We start from the raw sequence: 19,160 nt of genomic DNA, 5'->3' as shown, positions 1-19,160 counted from the left end.
ATTCCCGATAATTTAGGCCTTTGATCATATATTTTGTTTATCATAAGTGTACACATACATATGGTTGTGTGTATCGCGAATATTTCAAATTACTAAATAATTACTTATTTTCATATATCTTTATTTTCGAAAGGCATACGATTGATTTCCAACTGGCAGCTATTAAGTCAGCCCATTTCGGCGCGCCGGCTAACTAAAGTTAGTTGTATCTAAATTTATAAATAACAAAACAGGACAATAACATTTGTATAAATGTCATTGTCTACTGACCCTCCTTAATGGAGATCGAAGAATGAGGTCCCTCGGTTGGCTTCTATTAAGCATCATTGGTGGGCGGGTACCTGTGGTATCTTAGTCAACCAGTGATCGTATTGATTTGGCTGTCGCAAGCAAAGCCCCAGATTTGCCACCCGAACTTCCAAATAGGAGCTAGAATCCTTTTGTATCCCGCCTCAAGCTCACTTTGGGACCAGCAAGTGACACACACGTCATCGGCAAATGTAGGAAGCGGGTTACCTTTCCGTTTTGCCAGGTTTGTGGATATCATGGAACTCAACCCGAGCTTTCACTGAGAAGGGAAGTTGATTACCAACGTTATGAGGATGATCAGCTTATGCTTCCCTCTTTTTGATTCGTCTTACAATTGTTCACATTCACAAAGGTTAAACATAAACAAAGTTGATATATTTTGTAGTAAAGGTTTTATTGTCATCAGTAGTTTGTATAAAAAATGTAAATATAATTCTGTTTGGCTTTAGTCCCTGAAATTGTATAGGAAGGGATTGATAACTAGCTATCACAAAATTGTAATCACGAAATTGATCACGAACCTGCGATATTGTATACATCGTAGCAAACTTATCTTCCACACGAGTCAAGCATTTTGATGCATGTTCGGTGGATTTATTAGGTGTTTATAAAAAATGGTGAATTAAATTCTGTTTTCTGTTAACAATAGATTTGTGTATATATGAAATTCTTTTTGTTAATGGAATTTTTGTGTAAATGCAATTTTTTTTCTGTTAACAATAGATTTGCGTATGACTGTAAATGCAATTATTTTGTCTATTATCAATATATGTGTGTAAATGAATTCCTTTTTCTGTTACAAAAGATTTGTGTGTAAATTAAAATTCATTTTCACTTACGAAAGATTCTCGTATCTGTGTAAATAAAAATTTTTTTTTTGTTAAAAAAGAAAAAGGATTACATTTACTCACATATCTTGTAAGTGCAATTCTTTTTTCTGTTACCAATAAATTTGTATGTAAATGAAATTTCTTTTTTTCTGTTAGCAAAAGATTCACGAATCTTTTCAAATCCAATTTTGTTTTCTGTTAACAATATGTAGATACATATGTGTGTAAATTTTTCGTATCTTTTCAAATGCAATTTTGTTTTCTGTTAACAATATGTAGATACATACATATGTGTGTAAATGAATTTCTTTTTTTTGTTAGCAAAAGTTTCTCGTATCTGTGCAAATAAAATTTTGTTTTCTGTTAACAATATGTAGATACATATGTGTAAATGCAATTCTGTTTTCAAGGGTATACAAAAGAAGGCTCTTATATTTAGGCCACAAATAGATGTTTTCAACATTTCTGTTTCACGTTGTCCTGTTCCCCTGAGATTTACCAAATTTGGTTACTAAGTAGCGGTGGGAAGTGTGTTTTGATCAAGGCGAGATCTTCCAGTTTTTTGAGATCATCTTTCTTTCCATCCGATGCTCTAGCACCAACGCCCATCAGAGTCACTTTCTTGGCGCTCCGACTCAATTATGTTATTAAAACGAGGCTCTGTGGTACGAATTAAGTGAATATATGTACATAAGTGTTAAATGTTTTGCAATCAGGTGCTAAATATTACTGATCTAAACGTTTACAAAATGCGAAAACAGCTTTCTAGAATGAAAGAATATGTGGGAAGTGCAAATAATGTTTTGGGATTGATACTACAAGCTGTTGGTACTAAAAGTGCAATAAGCCAATCAAATATTACCAATTTTAATTAAGAAAGTTGTAAAAATTGCGGTCCTTACTTGCAGCATTTAGACCGGGATTTGGCTTGCATCCGCCAAACTCTTCGCCTCCAGCAAAGCGTCCTGGAAGTGGTCCTTCCTCTCCAGCTCTTGAGTAGCGCATGTTCGGCTGGGGAGAGACATGTACACTTTGCAGACCAACAAACATGATCATCATTACCTGATTCTCGTGTTGCACCTGGCGATGTCCTGGTAATGTCCTGTCCATTTTATGCCCCATCACTTGGAGGTCCGATGAATAGTTGCGCGAACGCTGCTGCATCTGTTGCTGCGGCTGTTGGAACTGCTGCCGCTGTTGGAACTGCTGCGACTGTTGGAACTGCTTTGACTTTTGGAACTGCTGCGACTGTTGGAACTGCTGTGACTTTTGGAACTGCTGCGACTGTTGGAACTGCGGCGACTGTTGGAACTGCTGCGACTGTTGGAACTGCGGCGACTGTTGGAACTGCTGGGGTTCCTGTTGGTGCTGTTGAATCCGATGGATCTGATTGATCTTATTAATCGTATTGATATGATGGATCTTGCGGATCCGCTCCATGAACTGGAGCTGAATCTCACCAAATGGCGGGGAGGAGCCGGTAGGGTCTCCCGGGAAGTATCTGCCAATGGCTGTCTCGAAGAACGCCTCGCCGTACACGTTGTACATCTGGGCAGCGTACAGCTCCATCTGCGACAGGTTGACCAAGATGTGGTCCATATTAGCAAAGAAGTTCATGTAGTTGGCATTGTGCCACCAGTTCTCATTTAGGTACTGGACTTCAGTTGCCGGAGCCGACTGATTATTGGGATGCAAGTTGGCATGCTGCATGGGATAGTTGTTCTGAATCCAGTATGTCGGAGGGGCCGTCACGTTCGAGGGCATCGAATTGGTTGGATTTGACTGGGCCGGCGGATTGGGTGGCACATGTCTTGGCTTGAGCTCATGGCGCTCCACACTCCAAATAGTCTTGTTTGGCGGCAGCGTGCTATCGCTTCTATAGTTCTCCCATATAAACGCGATGGTGCGGACCTTAAGTACCACCTGCTCCTCATGGTAGCGGCAGATGAGTTCAATATTTTCCTTGTGCTTCCTGGCCATCAGCATCTCGTAACCAATGGGTTTCAGCGTTTGGTTAGCAAACGTATCCTCATCATCGGAACTGTCGTCATCTTCTATAAAGTTCAGACCCAATGGGTTTCGCCGCAATCTAGCGGATGTCTGTATCAATGACTCGACATATGGTGTGAGTGGTTTCGTCAAGTCCCGGGGAGCATCGAAATACACCGGCTCATCGGGTAGGTCATCGTCGAGATCGATAGGCAACGTCATCGGGTCGTCAAATGGCGAAGCATCACTTTGCGAACCAAGTAAGGGGTGCTGGTGCTCCCCATCCATTGGCTCCGTGGGCTTCATGGGGTGCTGGTGCTCCCCATCCATTGGGTCCGTGGGCTTCATTGGATCTGTTGGCCCCGTTGTTTTCATTTTGCCCAATAGATTCACTGCCTCCCTTAGATAATTCAATAGCTCCATTGAATTCACTGGCCCCTTGGGATTTATTTGGCCATTTGGATTCACTGACACCCCCATCATACACATTTTGACCATCAGATTTACTTGGTCGATCAGATCCTTTTGGCTCATGGAATTAATTTGGTCATTTGGATTCACTGGCCCCATTGGGTTTATTTGGCCATTTGGATTCCCTGCCTCCATTGGATTAAGTTGACCATTTGGATTCACTGGCCTCCCCATCATATTCATTTTGGCCATCAGATTCATTTGGCTACCTGAATTCATTTGGTCATTTGAATTCACTGGCCCCATTGGGTTCATTTGGTCATTTGGATTTTCTGGCCACATTGGATTAATTTGGTCATTTGGATTTTCTGGCCACATTGGATTAATTTGTCCCTTTTGATTCCCTAGATCCTTTGGATAAATTTGACCATTTGGATTCACTGGTCCCCTCATCAGATTCATATCGTCCATCGGGTTCATTTGGCTCATTGAATTCATTTGGCCATTTGGATTCACTATCCCCATTGGGTTCATTTGTCTATTTGAATTCCCTGGCTCCATTGGATTCATTTGACCCATCGGATTCGGTGGGCGAATTGGTTCAATTTGGCCCATTGGGTTCACTGACTCCTGTAATATTTCTTGGTCCATTGGATTCACAGGTCCCATTGGATTTTTTTGGCCCTTCGGATTCACAGGTTGGATTGGATTCAATGGCTCAGTTGGTGTCATAGGCTTTCGCTCCGACAGCTGTTTCAAGACCCTCTGAGATTTGCCCGAATTTTTTTTTGGTTGCTTGAAAAACTGATTATCGATGAAGCTGCCCAAGGTGATGGTCTGTGCGTTTTGGTAGTGGTAAATGGAAACTGGGTAAGTCTTCTTCGGATCCTTGGAGCTACTGCTCTCGCTGCCGGTGTCGCTGCCGGCGATTTTAGTCATCGTGTTTCCGCCCTCGCTACTGCTGTTGTAGCCCCCCCTGCTCTGCAATTGATCAAACCGATTTCTGCGCGAAAAGGAAGAAGTTAACAAATTAGTAAAAATGCACATGTATGTTTGTCTGAATATTTATGTCTCTTAAAAAACCGCCTTTCCATAGATATAAATCTTATGTTTACTGTATAAAAGTAATTCTTACGAAAATGACTGGCTAATAGCCACAACATTAAGTCACCCATAAATAAAAGGACAAAAATGCACATATACATGTACATACATTCATTAGTAAGTGTTACAAAAAGCGGAAAACTAACCGTTTTACCTATTAACTACCATTTTGACACTGGTTACATCTCCATATGAATGTACATACGCACACTTCCTTGAAGCTTGAAAACACACATCCATACATACGTATGTATGTATGCATGCATATTTCTCGTGTTTTTGGAAATCGCTAAAGTGGGGAAGAACAAACACGGATAAATGTTCGCCAGTGTTCCGAAAATCTTACACACACATACATGAAGCGTCTTCTCGCTGATTCGCCATTCACACACTTGTCACTTTCCACCACTTTTTGGAATTTGCAAATGGGAGAAGGAACGAACACTGAAAAATGTTCTTCAGTGTTCCGAAGGTCTCACACACATACATAGATCGTCTTCTCGCTGATTCGCCACACACACCTGTCACTTTCCACCACTTTTTGGAATTTGCAAATGGTAGAAAGAACCAGCACAGATAAATGTTCGCCAGCGTTAGGAAAATCTTACACACACATGCATAAAGCGTATAAGCATAAATACGTATGTATGCATGCATGCATATTTCTCGTGTTTTTGGAAATCGCGAAAGTGGGGAAGAACCAACACGGATAAATGTTCGCTGGTGTTCCGAAAATCACACACATACACAACGAAAGAGAACTTCTTGCGAATTCCAACCTTCTAAAAGACTTGTCACAATCACATTATTGTCAAGTTAAATGCTTCTCTATTTTTTTTTTTTTTGCGGTCCTTGTTTTTGGTTGATTTACATTTTTGATTTGCATTTGCTCTTTCGCTTTATTTGCACAATTATGCTTAGCCAACACTAATACCAATGAACCAACGCCATGCTGAAAGTTCGCCATTTTGGCAGAAAAGAATGCGAGTTGCTTGTGCGTTTCCTCGCGAAGATGGAAGGGAAAGCATAGGGGAGAAGATTGTAACCGGAGCACGTGTTTCGTTAAACTTACGGTCGGGATTTGTTTGGCAAGCACAATTCAATGGTCCAATGGTCAGCAAATGTAAGCTTATGTTACCGAAACCCCAATTTGTTTATATGCACGCCGCTGATTTTGTTTATAAGTGACGCCGTACAGACGAGAAGATAATGCATAAATGAATGACTGACTCCGGACTTACAGGTAGCCGCCGGAACGAAAAGCTTGGGATTGCTTGGATAGTGCCTTGCGGTGGCAACCTGAGGCGAGAAATGTGAAGTTAGCGCAAACAATGGCTGGCTAAATGGATTTCGGCAAATGAGCAGCAAAAAGCCAGCGGCCCATGTTTAAAACACGTGCTGGGCTCCCCTGGCTGCTGTTGGCCATCGTCACACTTTTTTGCCGGACCAGCGTGCTGAATTGATGGCGCTGCTGGTGTTTCCACATGGCTTTGCCCCAAAATCAGTGGCCTTGGTTTGGGATTCGCATTAGAATTGTTTTGACCGGGGCGGCCCTGGCGCTTCATCTGCCGCTTGCAGGAGAACTTTTACTTTTTTCAAGCTCCCCATTTGTAAATTGTAAGATTTGAAACTTTTCCGGAAACGGATGCTGGGAGACTTACCAAAGAGACAATGTTGCGTCCTCGAGCGTTGGGCCGTTAATGAACGGTGTAGCATTGATACGTAGGACATTCCGATATCGATGCCACTAGCGAAGGGATCGCCTTCCTTCTCCCCTCTCTAAAGACACGATAGATTTGAACACGTGATAGGTGGGTAATTAATGTTGACTTCGCGCTAAGCCATATTGACTCGAAAGTCTAGCAAAATGCGTGCGTCGCTTCAAATTATTTCGTTTCCACAGCGAATAGATCAGCTAAAATAGAGGTGACGCATGCGCAGGCTAAATTCGTTTCTCGGAATTTCGTGAGCTATTTGAAAATAGCGCTGCAACTAGAGATGGACTTTGTGCGACACTGAACACTGTGTATTTGATATTTGAAACAAGAAATAAATCTTATCACGCTATATTAAAATTTCGTACGTTTTGCACGAACGTGGATTCACTTTCACAGTTCAATAATGCAACCACGGTTATTCGTTGATGTAAAACCAATTTTTATAGCAGAAGTATTAATCGATTATTATTAAAAGTGTCGTGCTATTTCACCGCCAAGTCTTAAATCGCTTGTTAAGTTTCAAATCGCAAACCACTGTCGTTAAATGTGATAAATGGAGTAGGCAAGCTTGGCGCGATAACCGAACTTATCGATACCTGACTAACCGCGCCAAGCACGAGCATATATTTTTGCCCCAACGACTGGTCACACTGCAGCGAAGCGCGAAATATTTTTCGAAGTATTTTTGTGCACCTAGAAATTGCGATACTAATTTCTGCAGAGGATTAGCCCAGGAGAAACAAGGCGACCATCATGTCAGATGCAGACTACTTGTTCGCGCTGAACCTGCAGAACCAGCTGAATGCTGAGTCAGACCAAAGTTACACAGCCGCGGATGCCAGCAAAGTACGTAGGGGAAATGGTAATCTGGCCAATAAAAAAACACCTCAATAACATCCACTCTGGGTTCTGCAGGACACGGACTACCAGCTGGCACGCAGGATTCAGGCCCAAATAGACGAGGGCGAGGAGGGCGGTGATAGCGAGCTGGACAGCAGTATCCAGTTCGTCTACCCCAAATCGAATCAGCCAAAATCAGTAAGTTTACAATGAAAATCATAGCATTTCATTTATCGTAGGCCCTTCTCATATCGTATCGCCTTTCATCTCAACAAGACAAAAATGGAGAACACTAAAATCAAAAACAAAAAACGAGGAGCGGCTCCCACGAAGCCACCAGTGCGCGCTATTCAGGCCAGCTATGATGACTATCTCAATAAGACGATAAATCTGGTGCATCCGCAGTGGGAGCTGGTCGATCCCACTCCGGACATCTACTCCATGTTCATACGATTCGACGAGAAGTTCTTCCAAGAGCGCCTGGGCGCCGTCTCCCTGGAATGGAGCAAGAAGATGTACTCGTGCGCTGGAATCTGCTACCAGCGTGGCAATCGCTTCGTCAAGGAGGTGACCATTCGGCTCAGTGAGCCGCTGCTAAAGCTGCGTCCGCGCAAGGATCTCGTGGAGACGCTCTTGGTAAGAATTGTTGTACTTTTCACGTATATTACGCAGAAATCTTCATAATTGGCATCTCAAGCCTAGAGAACTGCATATGCACATAGATATTTAGCATTACATTAAATCTATTTGTTCATCCAGCACGAAATGATCCATGCCTACTGCTTTGTGCTCAACATCCGCGAGGGCAACGGTGGCCATGGACCCAATTTCAAGCGCATCATGGAGACGATCAACAAGGTGGCGGGCACCAACATCACCGTTTACCACACTTTTCACGACGAGGTGGCCTCCTATCGCACACACATCTGGCGCTGCACGGGCATTTGCCGGGAGCGCTCGCCCTTTTGGGGCTATGTGAAGCGGACCAGCAACCGAGCGCCCGGTCCGAACGATGAGTGGTGGGCGAGGCATCATCGTGAGTGCAGCGGCACCTTCATGAAGTTGGGTGAACCATCGAAGCCCCCAAAGCCGGAGACCAAGTCCAGGGCTAAGAAGTCCACACCGGCGGTGGCCGCGCCCAAGGAAGACATACGCAACTGGTTCGACCAGCCGGCAGCCAAGAAAGCGGCCACCGGCACAGCTTTGCTGGGCGATCTGGCAAAGGCGGTGCCGCCGACTTCTTATCCCGGACTCTCCTCCGAACCCTTTGCCATGCCCAAGACACCAGCTGCTGGCACAAACCGCAACACAAGTGGCGGAGGCAATGAACTCGACAAATCAGGTTCGAAAGCCACCACTGAAATAAGCGGACAGGGCTACAGTCTTGGTGGCTCTAGCGCTATAGAAAACATCGATATTAGTGACACTGATGTTCCCGATCCCGCTAAACTTCGTCAAATTCGACTTGAGCGTTTTAGCGGAGATGCTTCCAACAAGGGACAGAATAATTCTGAAGCAGATATTACCAAAAAGAGGCGTCGTGTTTCCAGCGACGGCGAGATAATCACCTGGGAGTCCTACGATGATGACGTAATGGTCAGGGATGTCCATGTGCCCTTCGTCAACTTGGTTGACAGCGATAGTGATGAAGAGGAGATGAAGATGCCAGCTGGCAGGAACACCATGAGCAGTCAAGAGCGCACGCAGAATATCAAGCGCCAAGTAATGGAGGATGAGTTGACCTTGTGTGAGGACGATATTCTCTTAATTGATGATGAATACGACGATGAGGTGGCCGCAAATGACTCTTTAACAGCCGCCACGGAACTAGCTGACCAATCCATCATTGATGATATTTTTGGAGAGGACACCCTGCTGAAGGAGTTCCAGCGTGAGAACGACGTGCAGCCCACTTGCTCAAGCTACGGCAAGAATATGGGCAACGACATTGTATCTTGTCCCATTTGCTTTGAGAAGATGAAGCGCACTGAGTTGGCCAATCACTTCGATGGCTGCGCCATTATGGTGCGCTTGGAACCGCCATCGTTTAAGCCTAAAAACCGTCGACCAAGGGCTTCCTTTACCTCAAAGGACTCCTCAGGATTTTCCACATCACGCGGAGCCAAATCGAAAGCCAAGTCATCAAAACGAATTCTTCGCAGCTCCGGTTACACAGAAAAGGAGATCGACGAGCTCTTCCACCGACTCGTCTGCTCTGCTCTCCAGCGAGGACGAACTTACTCCGCGTCAGCGCCGGCAGCGCAACCTCTTCAAACAGACCGTCGGCTGTCCCAGATGTGGCCTGGAGATCATGCCCCACCACCTGAAGGCGCATCGATATGTCTGCGCGGGTTGCAAGAAGCGCTAGGACGGCACCTTCTGCAAACCATAATTCGTTAAATAGAGAAAGTACTTCAAAAATTTTTTGTTTTATTAAAAACATGTTACAGGATTCGCCCAAAATATCGCACGTTCTTTTTATCCACATAGCGCGTGGCCAACGCCGGCCAGTGGACCACAAAGAGGTCCGCCAGCGGAAGGAGCAGGCGTCCGCTCAGCGACAGCGTCTCCACGCGGCAGAAGCTCTCCACGAACACGATCCTGGAGTGCGAGGGCAGGCGTCCGAGGAGGCGCCACAGGTAGGCGGCATAGCAGAAGGGCACACAGGTGCCGGGTCCATTGCAGAGGATCAGCTGGGGGCGATCACGCCAAACCAGATAGCAGCTCCAGAGAAGCGCCCACAGGCTGGTGAAGATACTGCTCAGCCAGGATTGGCCCACGTTGCGGCTGCGCGGCACCTTCGCGATTTCCGCACTCTGGGCAGCCTGCGGCATGATCTGCCTGAACTGGCGCTCGGAAGTTGAGTCACTGTTGGCCAGGATCAGTCTAATTGGCTGGTACTTCTCCGTCTGTTCGATGTCTGTCTGTTGTAGCAGCGCCTGGGTCAGCCGGCACATCTCCGCCGTGTGGCCGCCGGAGCCCAGTATTACGTAGGTGGGGTGAGGCGCGCTGGTCGTCATGTTGCCCTTCAAAAACACAATTTAAATAACAACAATTAGAGTTGTTTACGTTTCAAGTCGATTGTCGATCATGCACGAACAGCTGTTTCCATTGCTATCGATAACTGAACCGATAATAATGCCGGCGTACCATAATGTTGTTGTTATTACTGAGGGCGCCATTTATAAAATTTATTGAATCTCAATCTCTATTGGTAATCGAGCGATTACTACGATCGGGCTATTGTCAATTATCGTCGGTCAGGTTTGTGTTCGTCTTTTTTTTGTTTGTTTTTGACTTGTTTGTTTTGAAAATGGTTTTTCGTTTTGGTTCGATTCGGTTTCGTTTACGTAACAACAATAACAATGATAATAAAATGGTAGAGTTTAGTCATTTAAATATTGATTGGCATATAAAGTTTGTAGTCTTAACTAAGCTGGCCGAACAACAACAATGTGTGTGTAAATCGCAAGCGGACCGACCAAACAGAATTTTCTTTCTTTGGATTTGAGTTTGAGTTTTCGGCCCATAAGAAGCTGGCAGTAGCGAAATTTGAATGGAACGGGTTGGAGCGCAAGCAGTCGATCGTGGAGATCAATATATAATATATATTACTACATTGATATTGAATTTTTCATTGGGGCACAGTAGCTGACCAAATAATAGCACACGAAAATGCCTGAAGCCCTTAAAGATGCAGAATTAAACAAGATTTACTATTTATATCTATAACTAAAGGAAGTATTAATCAATAATAAACGAAGTAAAGTTGAACTCATAATCTGTTCTTGTCGTTAAATTCAATATAATCTATAGAACCAGCGAGTAATGGACTGCATTGTGTTTGACTCTTCCTTTTTCACATTCTATTAATTTAGTTTTAGCAATAAATGTACATTCATATGGATTGCCCTGCGCTGCCAATGACCTTGCCTATGTATGAAATTATTACTTTTGCTGGCATAAAAGAATGGAGGCACTGAAAACTAGGCCGCATTATTGATTTGATGCAGTGTCCTGTTTTATTGCACAAGTACTTTTCTTCTCTATTTAATTGAAATTAAACTCAAAAGCTTAAAAGATCTCGGTTTCGATTTGATTGATATCTATATTTATCAGACGTTTGATTTAAAGCGGACTATGCTATTATTCTGCCCGCCACTGTAAGTGCTGCTGCTGCTGGCAGCGCAGTCGGCGATGGCGTCGCCCTTTGCGGCAGCGGAAGAAAACGGCACATGGAAGATCCGCTTCCGCTCCAACCCCGATACACACACACACATACGTATGAAGTAAGTAGTACAATAGCATATGGTATTTGGTATATACATATATCTATATATATATGGGGAGTAAATATCGATTTGGTGCAACGGCAATTCTTTACCTCATCAATGCGGCCTCCGCTGCTGCTCCTACGACTCTGCTGCTGCGACATCGGCTTTGTCTTCTCTCTCTCCCGCTCGCGCTCTCTTTCCTTGCCGCGCGGACTATTGCCACTACCATTGTTATTGTTGTTCTTCTGCTTTAGGAAGCTAGCAGTTGTTGTTGTTTTCGTGGATTTAGCATGCGGCAAATGCTGCAGTTGTTGTGGTGCCTAGGGGAATTTTGCAACTTTTAAGAAACAGCAAATTCGCATTATTTTACAAAAGCACTAGGATACTTGAACTATATTATTGGAGTGGTTTTCATTGTTTGATTATGTTTTTTGAATTGATGGGATGAGTTAGGTTTATTTATTTCGCGTTTCCGCGCATTCGCACACACACACACAACACAAACACGATACACACGCGCTTCTCATATACGCAAGGAAGAAAAAAAGTGATGAAGATGTATGTGTACACAAAATGCGCTCTGACGATTCTTTCTTTTTTCAGCTGCTTCCGGCCTTGCGGTGTAGGCATATTTACCCGTCCTCCTGGTCGTCCTCACTACTATAATTCACTAGGGCCTCCATTGTTTTGGGCCAAAAATTGTTTTAGGCCAAAAATGTGGCTGAAGCACGCAGGTGCGTCCAAAAAAAAAAGTAATCAATTGCTAGAGCAGAAACTAGTGGTGGAACTATTGATAGAATTGGAAAGTGTGACCAGCGCGTGCTTCGAACTATCGATACAATTTCCTAACTATCCGTTGAAAAATAATGTATATTTGAAAAGCCGATGTTTTGAAAAACTAAATTCGCGCGTCTTTTTAGACTAGCTTTAGATTTTTCCAAATTATTCCCGATAATTTAGGCCTTTGATCATATATTTTGTTTATCATAAGTGTACACATACATATGGTTGTGTATGTATCGCGAATATTTCAAATTACTAAATAATTACTTATTTTCATATATCTTTATTTTCGAAAGGCATACGATTGATTTCCAACTGGCAGCTATTAAGTCAGCCCATTTCGGCGCGCCGGCTAACTGAAGTTAGTTGTATCTAAATTTATAAATAACAAAACAGGACAATAACATTTGTATAAATGTCATTGTCTACTGACCCTCCTTAATGGAGATCGAAGAATGAGGTCCCTCGGTTGGCTTCTATTAAGCATCATTGGTGGGCGGGTACCTGTGGTATCTTAGTCAACCAGTGATCGTATTGATTTGGCTGTCGCAAGCAAAGCCCCAGATTTGCCACCCGAACTTCCAAATAGGAGCTAGAATCCTTTTGTATCCCGCCTCAAGCTCACTTTGGGACCAGCAAGTGACACACACGTCATCGGCAAATGTAGGAAGCGGGTTACCTTTCCGTTTTGCCAGGTTTGTGGATATCATGGAACTCAACCCGAGCTTTCACTGAGAAGGGAAGTTGATTACCAACGTTATGAGGATGATCAGCTTATGCTTCCCTCTTTTTGATTCGTCTTACAATTGTTCACATTCACAAAGGTTAAACATAAACAAAGTTGATATATTTTGTAGTAAAGGTTTTATTGTCATCAGTAGTTTGTATAAAAAATGTAAATATAATTCTGTTTGGCTTTAGTCCCTGAAATTGTATAGGAAGGGATTGATAACTAGCTATCACAAAATTGTAATCACGAAATTGATCACGAACCTGCGATATTGTATACATCGTAGCAAACTTATCTTCCACACGAGTCAAGCATTTTGATGCATGTTCGGTGGATTTATTAGGTGTTTATAAAAAATGGTGAATTAAATTCTGTTTTCTGTTAACAATAGATTTGTGTATATATGAAATTCTTTTTGTTAATGGAATTTTTGTGTAAATGCAATTTTTTTTCTGTTAACAATAGATTTGCGTATGACTGTAAATGCAATTATTTTGTCTATTATCAATATATGTGTGTAAATGAATTCCTTTTTCTGTTACAAAAGATTTGTGTGTAAATTAAAATTCATTTTCACTTACGAAAGATTCTCGTATCTGTGTAAATAAAAATTTTTTTTTTGTTAAAAAAGAAAAAGGATTACATTTACTCACATATCTTGTAAGTGCAATTCTTTTTTCTGTTACCAATAAATTTGTATGTAAATGAAATTTCTTTTTTTCTGTTAGCAAAAGATTCACGAATCTTTTCAAATCCAATTTTGTTTTCTGTTAACAATATGTAGATACATATGTGTGTAAATTTTTCGTATCTTTTCAAATGCAATTTTGTTTTCTGTTAACAATATGTAGATACATACATATGTGTGTAAATGAATTTCTTTTTTTTGTTAGCAAAAGTTTCTCGTATCTGTGCAAATAAAATTTTGTTTTCTGTTAACAATATGTAGATACATATGTGTAAATGCAATTCTGTTTTCAAGGGTATACAAAAGAAGGCTCTTATATTTAGGCCACAAATAGATGTTTTCAACATTTCTGTTTCACGTTGTCCTGTTCCCCTGAGATTTACCAAATTTGGTTACTAAGTAGCGGTGGGAAGTGTGTTTTGATCAAGGCGAGATCTTCCAGTTTTTTGAGATCATCTTTCTTTCCATCCGATGCTCTAGCACCAACGCCCATCAGAGTCACTTTCTTGGCGCTCCGACTCAATTATGTTATTAAAACGAGGCTCTGTGGTACGAATTAAGTGAATATATGTACATAAGTGTTAAATGTTTTGCAATCAGGTGCTAAATATTACTGATCTAAACGTTTACAAAATGCGAAAACAGCTTTCTAGAATGAAAGAATATGTGGGAAGTGCAAATAATGTTTTGGGATTGATACTACAAGCTGTTGGTACTAAAAGTGCAATAAGCCAATCAAATATTACCAATTTTAATTAAGAAAGTTGTAAAAATTGCGGTCCTTACTTGCAGCATTTAGACCGGGATTTGGCTTGCATCCGCCAAACTCTTCGCCTCCAGCAAAGCGTCCTGGAAGTGGTCCTTCCTCTCCAGCTCTTGAGTAGCGCATGTTCGGCTGGGGAGAGACATGTACACTTTGCAGACCAACAAACATGATCATCATTACCTGATTCTCGTGTTGCACCTGGCGATGTCCTGGTAATGTCCTGTCCATTTTATGCCCCATCACTTGGAGGTCCGATGAATAGTTGCGCGAACGCTGCTGCATCTGTTGCTGCGGCTGTTGGAACTGCTGCCGCTGTTGGAACTGCTGCGACTGTTGGAACTGCTTTGACTTTTGGAACTGCTGCGACTGTTGGAACTGCTGTGACTTTTGGAACTGCTGCGACTGTTGGAACTGCGGCGACTGTTGGAACTGCTGCGACTGTTGGAACTGCGGCGACTGTTGGAACTGCTGGGGTTCCTGTTGGTGCTGTTGAATCCGATGGATCTGATTGATCTTATTAATCGTATTGATATGATGGATCTTGCGGATCCGCTCCATGAACTGGAGCTGAATCTCACCAAATGGCGGGGAGGAGCCGGTAGGGTCTCCCGGGAAGTATCTGCCAATGGCTGTCTCGAAGAACGCCTCGCCGTACACGTTGTACATCTGGGCAGCGTACAGCTCCATCTGCGACAGGTTGACCAAGATGTGGTCCATATTAGCAAAGAAGTTCATGTAGTTGGCATTGTGCCACCAGTTCTCATTTAGGTACTGGACTTCAGTTGCCGGAGCCGACTGATTATTGGGATGCAAGTTGGCATGCTGCATGGGATAGTTGTTCTGAATCCAGTATGTCGGAGGGGCCGTCACGTTCGAGGGCATCGAATTGGTTGGATTTGACTGGGCCGGCGGATTGGGTGGCACATGTCTTGGCTTGAGCTCATGGCGCTCCACACTCCAAATAGTCTTGTTTGGCGGCAGCGTGCTATCGCTTCTATAGTTCTCCCATATAAACGCGATGGTGCGGACCTTAAGTACCACCTGCTCCTCATGGTAGCGGCAGATGAGTTCAATATTTTCCTTGTGCTTCCTGGCCATCAGCATCTCGTAACCAATGGGTTTCAGCGTTTGGTTAGCAAACGTATCCTCATCATCGGAACTGTCGTCATCTTCTATAAAGTTCAGACCCAATGGGTTTCGCCGCAATCTAGCGGATGTCTGTATCAATGACTCGACATATGGTGTGAGTGGTTTCGTCAAGTCCCGGGGAGCATCGAAATACACCGGCTCATCGGGTAGGTCATCGTCGAGATCGATAGGCAACGTCATCGGGTCGTCAAATGGCGAAGCATCACTTTGCGAACCAAGTAAGGGGTGCTGGTGCTCCCCATCCATTGGCTCCGTGGGCTTCATGGGGTGCTGGTGCTCCCCATCCATTGGGTCCGTGGGCTTCATTGGATCTGTTGGCCCCGTTGTTTTCATTTTGCCCAATAGATTCACTGCCTCCCTTAGATAATTCAATAGCTCCATTGAATTCACTGGCCCCTTGGGATTTATTTGGCCATTTGGATTCACTGACACCCCCATCATACACATTTTTACCATCAGATTTACTTGGTCGATCAGATCCTTTTGGCTCATGGAATTAATTTGGTCATTTGGATTCACTGGCCCCATTGGGTTTATTTGGCCATTTGGATTCCCTGCCTCCATTGGATTAAGTTGACCATTTGGATTCACTGGCCTCCCCATCATATTCATTTTGGCCATCAGATTCATTTGGCTACCTGAATTCATTTGGTCATTTGAATTCACTGGCCCCATTGGGTTCATTTGGTCATTTGGATTTTCTGGCCACATTGGATTAATTTGGTCATTTGGATTTTCTGGCCACATTGGATTAATTTGTCCCTTTTGATTCCCTAGCTCCTTTGGATAAATTTGACCATTTGGATTCACTGGTCCCCTCATCAGATTCATATCGTCCATCGGGTTCATTTGGCTCATTGAATTCATTTGGCCATTTGGATTCACTATCCCCATTGGGTTCATTTGTCTATTTGAATTCCCTGGCTCCATTGGATTCATTTGACCCATCGGATTCGGTGGGCGAATTGGTTCAATTTGGCCCATTGGGTTCACTGACTCCTGTAATATTTCTTGGTCCATTGGATTCACAGGTCCCATTGGATTTTTTTGGCCCTTCGGATTCACAGGTTGGATTGGATTCAATGGCTCAGTTGGTGTCATAAGCTTTCGCTCCGACAGCTGTTTCAAGACCCTCTGAGATTTGCCCGAATTTTTTTTTGGTTGCTTGAAAAACTGATTATCGATGAAGCTGCCCAAGGTGATGGTCTGTGCGTTTTGGTAGTGGTAAATGGAAACTGGGTAAGTCTTCTTCGGATCCTTGGAGCTACTGCTCTCGCTGCCGGTGTCGCTGCCGGCGATTTTAGTCATCGTGTTTCCGCCCTCGCTACTGCTGTTGTAGCCCCCCCTGCTCTGCAATTGATCAAACCGATATCTGCGCGAAAAGGAAGAAGTTAACAAATTAGTAAAAATGCACATGTATGTTTGTCTGAATATTTATGTCTCTTAAAAAACCGCCTTTCCATAGATATAAATCTTATGTTTACTGTATAAAAGTAATTCTTACGAAAATGACTGGCTAATAGCCACAACATTAAGTCACCCATAAATAAAAGGACAAAAATGCACATATACATGTACATACATTCATTAGTATGTGTTACAAAAAGCGGAAAACTAACCGTTTTACCTATTAACTACCATTTTGACACTGGTTACATCTCCATATGAATGTACATACGCACACTTCCTTGAAGCTTGAAAACACACATCCATACATACGTATGTATGTATGCATGCATATTTCTCGTGTTTTTGGAAATCGCTAAAGTGGGGAAGAACAAACACGGATAAATGTTCGCCAGTGTTCCGAAAATCTTACACACACATACATGAAGCGTCTTCTCGCTGATTCGCCATTCACACACTTGTCACTTTCCACCACTTTTTGGAATTTGCAAATGGGAGAAAGAACCAACACAGATAAATGTTCGCCAGCGTTAGGAAAATCTTACACACACATGCATAAAGCGTATAAGCATAAATACGTATGTATGCATGCATGCATATTTCTCGTGTTTTTGGAAATCGCGAAAGTGGGGAAGAACCAACACGGATAAATGTTCGCTGGTGTTCCGAAAATCACACACATACACAACGAAAGAGAACTTCTTGCGAATTCCAACCTTCTAAAAGACTTGTCACAATCACATTATTGTCAAGTTAAATGCTTCTCTATTTTTTTTTTTTTTTTGCGGTCCTTGTTTTTGGTTGATTTACATTTTTGATTTGCATTTGCTCTTTCGCTTTATTTGCACAATTATGCTTAGCCAACACCAACGCCATGCTGAAAGTTCGCCATTTTGGCAGAAAAGAATGCGAGTTGCTTGTGCGTTTCCTCGCGAAGATGGAAGGGAAAGCATAGGGGAGAAGATTGTAACCGGAGCACGTGTTTCGTTAAACTTACGGTCGGGATTTGTTTGGCAAGCACAATTCAATGGTCCAATGGTCAGCAAATGTAAGCTTATGTTACCGAAACCCCAATTTGTTTATATGCACGCCGCTGATTTTGTTTATAAGTGACGCCGTACAGACGAGAAGATAATGCATAAATGAATGACTGACTCCGGACTTACAGGTAGCCGCCGGAACGAAAAGCTTGGGATTGCTTGGATAGTGCCTTGCGGTGGCAACCTGAGGCGAGAAATGTGAAGTTAGCGCAAACAATGGCTGGCTAAATGGATTTCGGCAAATGAGCAGCAAAAAGCCAGCGGCCCATGTTTAAAACACGTGCTGGGCTCCCCTGGCTGCTGTTGGCCATCGTCACACTTTTTTGCCGGACCAGCGTGCTGAATTGATGGCGCTGCTGGTGTTTCCACATGGCTTTGCCCCAAAATCAGTGGCCTTGGTTTGGGATTCGCATTAGAATTGTTTTGACCGGGGCGGCCCTGGCGCTTCATCTGCCGCTTGCAGGAGAACTTTTACTTTTTTCAAGCTCCCCATTTGTAAATTGTAAGATTTGAAACTTTTCCGGAAACGGATGCTGGGAGACTTACCAAAGAGACAATGTTGCGTCCTCGAGCGTTGGGCCGTTAATGAACGGTGTAGCATTGATACGTAGGACATTCCGATATCGATGCCACTAGCGAAGGGATCGCCTTCCTTCTCCCCTCTCTAAAGACACGATAGATTTGAACACGTGATAGGTGGGTAATTAATGTTGACTTCGCGCTAAGCCATATTGACTCGAAAGTCTAGCAAAATGCGTGCGTCGCTTCAAATTATTTCGTTTCCACAGCGAATAGATCAGCTAAAATAGAGGTGACGCATGCGCAGGCTAAATTCGTTTCTCGGAATTTCGTGAGCTATTTGAAAATAGCGCTGCAACTAGAGATGGACTTTGTGCGACACTGAACACTGTGTATTTGATATTTGAAACAAGAAATAAATCTTATCACGCTATATTAAAATTTCGTACGTTTTGCACGAACGTGGATTCACTTTCACAGTTCAATAATGCAACCACGGTTATTCGTTGATGTAAAACCAATTTTTATAGCAGAAGTATTAATCGATTATTATTAAAAGTGTCGTGCTATTTCACCGCCAAGTCTTAAATCGCTTGTTAAGTT

General features: G+C 43.1%; 4 protein-coding genes across 6 annotated transcripts; 1 reads left to right on the top strand and 3 right to left on the bottom strand.

Moving 5' to 3' along the window:
• Nucleotides 1-684: 684 nt before the first annotated feature.
• LOC116802305 lies at nt 685-6,329 on the bottom strand. Of its 2 annotated transcripts, XM_032726405.1 has the most exons (4): nt 6,305-6,329; nt 2,202-4,542; nt 2,042-2,150; nt 685-1,799 (listed from the first exon to the last, which is right to left on the bottom strand). In XM_032726405.1, exons 2-4 carry the CDS (start codon nt 4,476-4,478, stop codon nt 1,732-1,734), a joined length of 2,454 nt encoding a protein of 817 aa, XP_032582296.1. In that variant the 5' UTR covers nt 4,479-4,542; nt 6,305-6,329; the 3' UTR covers nt 685-1,731. The 2 variants fall into 2 exon arrangements, with proteins under 2 accessions (XP_032582296.1, XP_032582297.1); XM_032726406.1 differs by lacking the exon at nt 6,305-6,329 and having other exon boundaries at nt 2,202-4,567.
• A 664-nt stretch (nt 6,330-6,993) lies between these two features.
• On the top strand, nt 6,994-9,664 carry LOC116802306 (sprT-like domain-containing protein Spartan). The gene is given in 5 exon segments (XM_032726407.1): nt 6,994-7,207; nt 7,277-7,399; nt 7,478-7,837; nt 7,961-9,390; nt 9,392-9,664. Coding segments are annotated over 5 exon segments (2,184 nt in total). The 5' UTR covers nt 6,994-7,114; the 3' UTR covers nt 9,570-9,664.
• LOC6620490 (UDP-N-acetylglucosamine transferase subunit ALG14 homolog) lies at nt 9,612-12,242 on the bottom strand. Of its 2 annotated transcripts, none has more exons than XM_032726412.1 (3): nt 12,112-12,242; nt 11,586-11,812; nt 9,612-10,227 (listed from the first exon to the last, which is right to left on the bottom strand). In XM_032726412.1, exons 2-3 carry the CDS (start codon nt 11,634-11,636, stop codon nt 9,646-9,648), a joined length of 633 nt encoding a protein of 210 aa, XP_032582303.1. In that variant the 5' UTR covers nt 11,637-11,812; nt 12,112-12,242; the 3' UTR covers nt 9,612-9,645. The 2 variants fall into 2 exon arrangements, with proteins under 2 accessions (XP_032582303.1, XP_032582304.1); XM_032726413.1 differs by having other exon boundaries at nt 11,586-11,795.
• An 863-nt stretch (nt 12,243-13,105) lies between these two features.
• On the bottom strand, nt 13,106-18,673 carry LOC6620493. The gene is made up of 4 exons (XM_002044664.2): nt 18,585-18,673; nt 14,623-16,963; nt 14,463-14,571; nt 13,106-14,220 (listed from the first exon to the last, which is right to left on the bottom strand). The coding sequence occupies exons 2-4, from the start codon at nt 16,897-16,899 to the stop codon at nt 14,153-14,155; spliced, it is 2,454 nt and encodes an 817-aa protein (XP_002044700.2). The 5' UTR covers nt 16,900-16,963; nt 18,585-18,673; the 3' UTR covers nt 13,106-14,152.
• Nucleotides 18,674-19,160: the final 487 nt, after the last annotated feature.

The sequence above is a fragment of the Drosophila sechellia genome, chromosome X (genome assembly GCF_004382195.2).
Source record: "Drosophila sechellia strain sech25 chromosome X, ASM438219v1, whole genome shotgun sequence".
NCBI classification, from domain to species: Eukaryota; Metazoa; Arthropoda; class Insecta; order Diptera; family Drosophilidae; genus Drosophila; species Drosophila sechellia.
The sequence above is the reverse complement of the archived record's forward strand: the minus strand, read 5'-3'. Positions and strand labels throughout refer to the sequence as shown.

Bases quoted from the DNA above. Each gene is read 5' to 3' on its own strand.
- LOC6620493 (XM_002044664.2), bottom strand. From the start codon at position 16,899: ATGACTAAAATCGCCGGCAGCGACACCGGCAGCGAGAGCAGTAGCTCC. The intron at 14,572-14,622 runs GTAATGATGATC...GTCTCTCCCCAG, and splicing joins AGGTGCAACACGAGAATCAG to CCGAACATGCGCTACTCAAG. The intron at 14,221-14,462 runs GTAAGGACCGCA...TTCGTACCACAG, and splicing joins TCCCGGTCTAAATGCTGCAA to AGCCTCGTTTTAATAACATA.
- LOC6620490 (XM_032726412.1), bottom strand. From the start codon at position 11,636: ATGTCGCAGCAGCAGAGTCGTAGGAGCAGCAGCGGAGGCCGCATTGAT. The intron at 10,228-11,585 runs GTAAAGAATTGC...GTGTTTTTGAAG, and splicing joins GCGGAGGCCGCATTGATGAG to GGCAACATGACGACCAGCGC.
- LOC116802305 (XM_032726405.1), bottom strand. From the start codon at position 4,478: ATGACTAAAATCGCCGGCAGCGACACCGGCAGCGAGAGCAGTAGCTCC. The intron at 2,151-2,201 runs GTAATGATGATC...GTCTCTCCCCAG, and splicing joins AGGTGCAACACGAGAATCAG to CCGAACATGCGCTACTCAAG. The intron at 1,800-2,041 runs GTAAGGACCGCA...TTCGTACCACAG, and splicing joins TCCCGGTCTAAATGCTGCAA to AGCCTCGTTTTAATAACATA.